Source organism: Haliotis cracherodii, unplaced genomic scaffold, assembly GCF_022045235.1.
Source record: "Haliotis cracherodii isolate W230 unplaced genomic scaffold, xgHalCrac1.p SCAF_13, whole genome shotgun sequence".
NCBI classification, from domain to species: Eukaryota; Metazoa; Mollusca; class Gastropoda; order Lepetellida; family Haliotidae; genus Haliotis; species Haliotis cracherodii.
Genome location: NW_027266268.1, coordinates 28,643,815 through 28,653,281, shown reverse-complemented (window position 1 = coordinate 28,653,281; position 9,467 = coordinate 28,643,815). Strand labels below are relative to the sequence as shown.

Sequence of the window (9,467 nt, the reverse complement as noted above, 5' to 3'; positions counted from 1 at the left end):
CAGTGTTTTCCTCCCTGCGAAGAGTCTAGCCTGTTTTGTTTAGAAGTTGTACTTTGAAGATGGACTGGAGCGTTATTAAACGTATATGAGTATAACCCATGTGTTGCGTTAATTCTTTGTATGTATAGGCCGGTACATCGATGCTGATGGAGATAGTTCGGAGTCTGGAGTGATAGACCAATCACTCCGTGGCTTAAATGACCCTTGGCTGACCAGGCGAGTGTAGAGTCATGGCGTACATTGACCATGACGGCACGGGGCGGCAATACGTTAGGTAACTGTGGTAGGGTCCAGTTAACCAAAGGACGCAGTTACGACAATACTTTCTTTTGCCCGGCTGTTCATTTTCCCCATAATTATATAACGTAATTTCCTAGTTGCGTATCTACCAATATCGTAATGCAGTTAAACACTGATGCCACACTGCGATACGCATATCAATCGTAACTCTTCACACAATATATGGTGTTCCTGTTGCCATACTGACGGCCGTTGTGAGAAACGTCATCATACGGGATTGCCTAAAAGTCGGGCCAAGAAAAGTCGGGCCGGGCCGGGCCGGGCCTGCGAGTAACTCGCAATAACTTAATTATGCTGCACGTTTATTGTTTGTGATTGTTCATTTATGTCACGTATGTATGTTGCATCAATACAGTAAACTACGGTTATAACGAACACGCTTATAACGAACTAACGGATATAACGAACTAACTTTTAAGTCCCGACTGTAGGCTGTAGTTATGCTGTATATATGCTTATAACGAATTACGGTTATAACGAACTAAAATTAGTAGTCCCTTTGAGTTCGTTATAACCGTAGTTTACTGTAATATGTTGGCATGGTCGTAATTAATGGAGTAATTAGCGAATAATAACGTTGGCCCGTCTTGGCCCGGCCATCAAACAACGCTCTCATCATACAACACCAAGGACAATATTCTTTACCAATGATTCGTAAATCCGAAAATTCGTTTAATGGGGACAATTTCACTGCGAATGGTGACGGTTTTTCGAGGTTTCACTATTACAGGACCAGGTGCACTAGCCGTATGCGACGAACTGAGATGAACTACGTCCTTGATGGGAAGGATACCCGGCCTAGTGTGAGTGGTTTGTGAGCGGGGTTTACATAAACACCGTCCTGTGTCTGGCTGACAGGGTGAACAGCAACACACCGGTTTATCAAGTTATCTGTTTGTTCAGATTGTTTACGGTACCGCGCGTCTCGGGACCAGCGCAGCTGATAGGGGAATTGTCTCAGACTGAATACATGCAATCCATCAGGGAAGCTGAGATGAGGGTAAATGGCGTCCTTGACCGTGTCTATTTTTCTTTCTCTGGTCCTAAAACACGTGGCCGTTTCCGGAGTGGCTCGTCCCGGTGCATTATAAACTTGTTTGTTTGTTGTGTAACGCCACATTCAGCAATATGACGGCGGTCTGTAAATAATCGAATCTGGACCGGACAATCCAGTGATTGACGTCATGAGCATCGATCCTCCCAATTGGGATACGATGACATGCATCAATCAAGCCAAGCCTGACTACCCGATCCCGTTAGTCAGCTTGAGCTGTTGGAGACCAATTCTAACCCGGATCGTCACGGGTCTCTATTATAAGGGGGCATCGGTCATGAACATGATGTATATTTAACTGTTGCCTGGTAACCGAAATAAATCTGTCTTCATCTGATCAGGAAGTATATATCCGTGTTTCTCTGTGGACAGTTGGTGGGGGCCTAACGCACTGGGTCGTCAGACCGAAGGACCAACTTCTATTCCCCACATGGGTACATTACGTGAAGTCAAATCCTGTGATAAACGTGTACTTCTGAAACCTCACGAAACCTTTACTCACTCACTCACTCACTCACTCACCCAGCCACCCACCCACCCACCCACCCACTCACTCACTCACTCACTCACTCACTCACTCACTCACTCACTCACTCTGTTTTTCGCCAGTGTGATATAATGAAACAAGACTCCCTGAGCTGTAAGGGGAAGCATGTCAGTTTCCTATCTCAGCCATCTTTAATTGCCCTGTGTTTTCATGAAAAGTACACACACTGTCAGTTATCTTTTGAAACGATGAACGGACGTTACACTGTAGATGATGCATGGGTGAGAGACAGCCAAGGGCCACATGCACCAGGAACGTGCTGGTTTCTGAGAGGACGAGTGCTAATCTCAAGGATGGAAGTTTGGAGTGTTGATGTGCCTGCATGTTATCATATGCTCAGATGGAATACAGACTGAACTTGCTTACCCCATTTCTCAGAACATCATCCTCACTCACCTCATTGTCATGTCACAGATCAACAATCTCACTCACCCTATTGTCATGTCACAGATCAACATCAGATTGTGGGTTCGAATCGCGGTTCGCCCCGATTATGTTTCTAGGTTTGTTAGCACCATACCCGTGCTCGTGGGTTTCACCGAAGTGGTAAACGTCTGAGACCTGCATCACTTCGGGCTTTCCTCCCACATTAAGCTGACACGCCGCGATATAACTGGAATACTGTTAAAAGCGGCGATCAACCAAACTCACTCACACACTCACTCACTCACTCATAGATCAACAATCTCACTCACCCCATTTTCATGTCACAGATCAACACCCTCACTCACCCCATTGTAATGTCACAGATCAACAATCTCACTCACCCCATTGTCATGTCGCTGATCAACACCCTCACTCACCCCATTGTCATGTCACAGATCAACACCCTCAGTCACCCCATTGTCATGTCGCAGATCAACACCCTCACTCAATCCATTGTCATGTCACAGATCAACACCCTCACTCACCCCATTGTCATGTCGCAGATCAGCACCCTCACTCACCCTATTGTCATGTCACAGATCAACAATCTCACTCACCCCATTTTCATGTCACAGATCAACACCCTCACTCACCCTATTGTCATGTCACAGATCAACAATCTCACTCACCCCATTGTCATGTCGCTGATCAACACACTCACTCACCCCATCGTCATGTCACAGATCAACAATCTCACTCACCCCATTTTCATGTCACAGATCAACAATCTCACTCACCCCATTGTAATGTCACAGATCAACAATCTCACTCACCCCATTGTAATGTCACAGATCAACAATCTCACTCACCCCATTGTAATGTCACAGATCAACACCCTCACTCACCCCATTGTCATGTCACAGATCAACGTCTTCACTCACCCCATTGTAATGTCACAGATCAACAATCTCACTCACCCCATTGTCATGTCACAGATCAACGTCTTCACTCACCCAATTGTCATGTCACAGATCAACACCCTCACTCACCCCATTGCCATGTCGAAGATCAACACCCTCACTCACCCCATTGTCATGTCGCAGATCAACAATATCACTCACCCCATTGTCATGTCGCAGTCAACACCCTCACTCAATCCATTGTCATGTCACAGATCAACACCCTCACTCACCCCATTGTCATGTCGCAGTAAACACCCTCACTCACCCCATTGTCATGTCACAGATCAACAATCTCACTCACCCCATTGTCATGTCACAGATCAACACCCTCACTCATCCCATTATCATGTCGCAGATCAACACCCTCACTAACCCCATTGTCATGTCGCAGATCAACACCCTCACTCAATTCATTGCCATGTCGAAGATCAACACCCTCACTCATCTCATTGTCATGTCGCTGATCAACACCCTCACTCATCCCATTATCATATCGCAGATCAACACCCTCACTCACCCCATTGTCATGTCGCAGATCAACACCCTCACGCACCCCATTGTCATGTCACAAATCAGTGGGATGGAGGTGTTCTGGTGTTGCTACAGTGGGATGAAGGAAACCGGTTGTTGCTACAGTGGGATGGAGTAGACCGGGTGTTGCTAAAGTGGGATGGAGGTGTTCTGGTGTTGCTACAGTGGGGTGGAGGAGACCGGTTGTTGCTACAGTGGGATGGAGATGTTCTGGTGTTGCTACAGTGGGGTGGGATGGAGGTGTTCTGGTGTTGCTACAGTGGGATGGAGGAGACCGGTTGTTGCTACAGTGGGATGGAAGTGTTCTGGTGTTGCTAAAGTGGGATGGAGGTGTTCTGGTGTCGCTACAGTGGGATGGAGGTGTTCTGGTGTTGCTAAAGTGGGATGGAGGTGTTCTGGTGATGCTACAGTGGGATGGAGGTGTTCTGGTGTTGCTAAAGTGGGATGGAGGTGTTCTGGTGATGCTACAGTGGGATGGAGGTGTTCTGGTGTTGCTACAGTGGGATGGAGGTGTTCTGGTGTTGCTAAAGTGGGATGGAGGTGTTCTGGTGATGCTACAGTGGGATGGAGGTGTTCTGGTGTTGCTAAAGTGGGATGGAGGTGTTCTGGTGATGCTACAGTGGGATGGAGGTGTTCTGGTGTTGCTACAGTGGGATGGAGGTGTTCTGGTGTTGCTACAGTGGGATGGAGGTGTTCTGGTGTTGCTACAGTGGGATGGAGGTGTTCTGGTGTTGCTACAGTGGGATTATGGTGTCGGAGGGCAGGGTGATTGGGGGTGCGGGTTTAGGGAGAGAAAGTCTTCGACTTCACCCGTTCCCCTCGTACTTAATTCAAACAGAGTGGAGCAGTTTTCTTCCAAATAGAGAATTATATCTTTTTATTACTGAGTAATTTGAGCATGGTATATTGGGCGAGGTCGACGTGTCCTGCAGCAGAAGGCGGATTGCTTGCAATTTCGGGAATTTGTCAAAGTGAAGAGTCTGATTTCAGTTGGATTCGTTTTTTCATAAGTCATGCAACTCCTAATGTGTATTTCCCTACTCTGTTGAGAGATTGTAGTAATCAAAGTGTTGATCGTGTATTTGTTAATGGTCAATCTCTATACATTCTGGGCACGAAACACGAGGGAAGAGAGTCAATGTCATCTTTAAACGACGTTCTGTAAATAATCCGACCGCCTCCGTGGTCTGGTGGTAGAGCGTCCGCCCGGAGAGCGCAAAGTCCGGGGTTCGATCCCCGGCCGCGTCATACCAAAAGACGTTAAAAGATGGTACTTGATGCTACCCTGTCTGGCGCTCGGCATTAATGGGGCTAAAACAAGGCCTGGTCAGCTCGGAGTCAGTATACCGTGTCTGAGTAGGGTATTCATGTTAAACTACGGCATGGTATCTCAGTGGGCTAGCACTATAAATCGGCATCAGTCAATTTCACCACACCTCACCTGTAATCAAAATAAAGTTACGTGGATAGATGGATAGATGCAATCATTTTGCTAACACTCCAATAGTTTGAGAATGGGTACTTAATCGTCCCATAGTTTTCCTTGAAAGGTTCCCCTCCCATAGTTAAACAAGAACGGTCACCCTCCCATAGTATAGCATAGTATAGTGAATATCACTTGAAGATTAGTTTGAGGCATTAACTTGATCGAACTTTGTTTTAAGTGGGAGAAAGTCCTCAATCTCCGATTATTTTCGCACGTAAAACTTGTTCCCGGCCTAACGGCCTCGGACAAGCTTCATGTGCGAAAATAATCGCGAGATTTCGGACATTCTCCTATACAAAATCGAATCTCGGCCTGTCAAACAAGTGTTCATTCATGCATGTGGTACATCATTTTCCCGTGGCAAGAGAGTTAACTGACTTTAAAAGTCCAGTTTCCACCCTTGCCGAACTAGGCTGGAATTCCTGGGCTCGATCGTAGCGTCACCAGTGGTTATTACGAGTTATGTCCCTTCTATGCCTCTCCTATGGACCAATCAGATTCCACCTCTCGCACCATTTGCATTTGTTTCAAACAAAATGGCGGCGCCCAGTCAAGACGATCTGATCGATAATCAAGATCTATTTTGCGATAAAACTGGTCTTACATCGCGAAGTGTATCAAATCATGCACCCACCTTGATTAAAAACATGAAAAGATCTGTTGACAACGAGTTAGCAGTGCACATGTTTTGGAAATCCTGCAATCGACCGAAATCTGCACGAAAGTTTACGAACCGGATTTCGATTTCGGTGCGCGATTTTGATTGGACTACGGACAGACTCGTTAGTCCAACCAAAATGTAACTCCATAATACCAGCCGAGTTCGGCAAGGATGGAAACTGGACTTTTATAGTCAGTTAACTCTCTTGCCCCGGAAAGATGGTGGTTCATGAGAGTGTCATTGGGATGGTTATTAAATGACTCTGACATGGTTAAACCTGAACGACGCCGACACTTCAGATTGAGACGCCGTGGTGTCACTTAAAATGTTTCTCAAGGTTGCGTTAACCCAACGGCCTCCAATCCGAAAATCACAACAATAGGTTCGTGGTATCTGAGCGTGTGCCAGAGCTCAGTCATGTATGTGAGTCGAGGTAGAGGTCAGATTTATCACAACAGGAATAAAGGCCGATTTGCATTCTCATATCATTGCAGGACCACTCTGAACTGGCCTTAAAATAACGATTTATAAGTTTGCGTTTTTATTATATCTAAATCCTTCTATTGTTTGTTCTGAGACAGTTGTAAGTGTTTGACTGCCAGAGTGCTCTAGTTGCTTCTCCCCCTCCCGACACAGGTGCTGCTACCCCTCCTGACACAGGTGCTGCTCCCCCTCCTGACACAGGTGCTGGGGACAGAGTTGCTGCTCCCCCTCCCAACAATGGTGATGGGGGACACAGTTGCTGTTCCCCCTCCCTATACAGGTGATGGGGGACAGATTTGCTGCTCCCCCTTCAGACACAGTTGCTGCTCCCCCTTCCGACACAGTTGCTGGGGACACAGTTGCTGCTCCCCCTCCCGACACAGTTGCTGGGGACACAGTTGCTGCTCCCCCTCCCGACACAGTTGCTGGGGACACAGTTGCTGCTCCCCCTCCCGACACAGTTGCTGGGGACACAGTTGCTGCTCCCCCCCCCCCTCCCGACACAGTCCGGGGACACAGTTGCTGCTCCCCCTCCCGACACAGGTGCTGGGGACAGAGTTGCTGCTCCCCCTCCCAACAATGGTGATGGGGGACACAGTTGCTGTTCCCCCTCCCTATACAGGTGATGGGGGACAGATTTGCTGCTCCCCCTTCAGACACAGTTGCTGCTCCCCCTTCCGACACAGTTGCTGGGGACACAGTTGCTGCTCCCCCTCCCGACACAGTTGCTGGGGACACAGTTGCTGCTCCCCCTCCCGACACAGTTGCTGGGGACACAGTTGCTGCTCCCCCTCCCGACACAGTTGCTGGGGACACAGTTGCTGCTCCCCCCCCCCCCTCCCGACACAGTCCGGGGACACAGTTGCTGCTCCCCCTCCCGACACAGTTGCTGGGGACACAGTTGCTGCTCCCCCTCCCGACACAGTTGCTGGGGACACAGTTGCTGCTCCCCCTCCCGACACAGTTGCTGGGGACACAGTTGCTGCTCCCCCTCCCGACACAGTTGCTGGGGACACAGTTGCTGCTACCCCTCCGAACACAGTTGCTGGGGACACAGTTGCTGCTCCCCCTCCCGACACAGTTGCTGGGGACACAGTTGCTGCTCCCCCTCCCGACACAGTTGCTGGGTACACAGTTGCTGCTCCCCCTCCCGACACAGTTGCTGGGGACACAGTTGCTGCTCCCCCTCCCGACACAGGTGCTGGGGACACAGTTGCTGCTCCCCCTCCCGACACAGGTGCTGGGGACACAGTTGCTGCTCCCCCTCCCAACAATGGTGATGGGGGACACAGTTGCTGTTCCCCCTCCCTATACAGGTGATGGGGGACAGATTTGCTGCTCCCCCTTCAGACACAGTTGCTGCTCCCCCTTCCGACACAGTTGCTGGGGACACAGTTGCTGCTCCCCCTCCCGACACAGTTGCTGGGGACACAGTTGCTGCTCCCCCTCCCGACACAGTTGCTGGGGACACAGTTGCTGCTCCCCCTCCCGACACAGTTGCTGGGGACACAGTTGCTGCTCCCCCCCCCCCCCTCCCGACACAGTCCGGGGACACAGTTGCTGCTCCCCCTCCCGACACAGTTGCTGGGGACACAGTTGCTGCTCCCCCTCCCGACACAGTTGCTGGGGACACAGTTGCTGCTCCCCCTCCCGACACAGTTGCTGGGGACACAGTTGCTGCTCCCCCTCCCGACACAGTTGCTGGGGACACAGTTGCTGCTACCCCTCCGAACACAGTTGCTGGGGACACAGTTGCTGCTCCCCCTCCCGACACAGTTGCTGGGGACACAGTTGCTGCTCCCCCTCCCGACACAGTTGCTGGGTACACAGTTGCTGCTCCCCCTCCCGACACAGTTGCTGGGGACACAGTTGCTGCTCCCCCTCCCGACACAGGTGCTGGGGACACAGTTGCTGCTCCCCCTCCCCCCCCCCTCCCGACACAGTCCGGGGACACAGTTGCTGCTCCCCCTCCCGAGACAGTTGCTGCTCCCCCTCCCGACACAGGTGCTGGGGACACAGTTGCTGCTACCCCTCCGAACACAGTTGCTGGGGACACAGTTGCTGCTCCCCCTCCCGACACAGGTGCTGCTCCCCCTCCCGACACAGTTGCTGGGGACACAGTTGCTGCTCCCCCTCCCGACACAGGTGCTGGGGACACAGTTGCTGCTCCCCCTCCCGACACAGGTGCTGGGGACACAGTTGCTGCTCCCCCTCCCGACACAGTTGCTGGGGACACAGTTGCTGCTCCCCCTCCCGACACAGTTGCTGGGGACACAGTTGCTGCTCCCCCTCCCGACACAGTTGCTGGGGACACAGTTGCTGCTACCCCTCCGAACACAGTTGCTGGGGACACAGTTGCTGCTCCCCCTCCCGACACAGTTGCTTGGGACAGAGTTGCTGCTCCCCCTCCCGACACAGTTGCTGGGTACACAGTTGCTGCTCCCCCTCCCGACACAGTTGCTGGGGACACAGTTGCTGCTCCCCCTCCCGACACAGGTGCTGGGGACACAGTTGCTGCTCCCCCTCCCTCCCCCCCCCCCCCCCCTCCCGACACAGTCCGGGGACACAGTTGCTGCTACCCCTCCGAACACAGTTGCTGGGGACACAGTTGCTGCTCCCCCTCCCGACACAGTTGCTGCTCCCCCTCCCGACACAGGTGCTGGGGACACAGTTGCTGCTCCCCCTCCCGACACAGGTGCTGGGGACACAGTTGCTGCTTGACACATCAGATGAACCGCGTCCTCCACTGCATATTATATTTACACAACATAAAGTGTAAAACCCGCAAAAACATGAATGATGTTTTGGAAATCTGTTGAGAAAAACACACGCAAAAACACTTTCTTTAAAGAATCTAGTAAGGTTTTACGATTAAAACCAGTTAACAATCGTCGTAAATAACACTAAAATCTGGCATCCCGACATACTTGCCCTGCCAGAAAGACAGGGAAAACAATTAGTTGGAAACAACACCTCCACAAGCTCCGTAGTCTTTCAGATGCTCTTACATAACTCTTGTTACCAGATCACGCTGTTAAAAGGACGGAAGGCTATATTCATGTGTGTGACAAGGAAAC

The 9,467-nt window shown here is 50.7% G+C and overlaps 2 protein-coding genes across 2 annotated transcripts; both read left to right on the top strand.

Moving 5' to 3' along the window:
* Positions 1-6,673: 6,673 nt before the first annotated feature.
* On the top strand, positions 6,674-7,710 carry LOC139458594 (bile salt-activated lipase-like). The gene is made up of 3 exons (XM_071240021.1): positions 6,674-6,865; positions 7,013-7,207; positions 7,240-7,710. Exons 1-3 carry the CDS (start codon positions 6,674-6,676, stop codon positions 7,708-7,710), a joined length of 858 nt encoding a protein of 285 aa, XP_071096122.1.
* Positions 7,710-9,111, top strand: LOC139458593 (uncharacterized). Its single transcript, XM_071240020.1, has 2 exons — positions 7,710-8,886; positions 8,984-9,111. Exons 1-2 carry the CDS (start codon positions 7,710-7,712, stop codon positions 9,109-9,111), a joined length of 1,305 nt encoding a protein of 434 aa, XP_071096121.1.
* Positions 9,112-9,467: the final 356 nt, after the last annotated feature.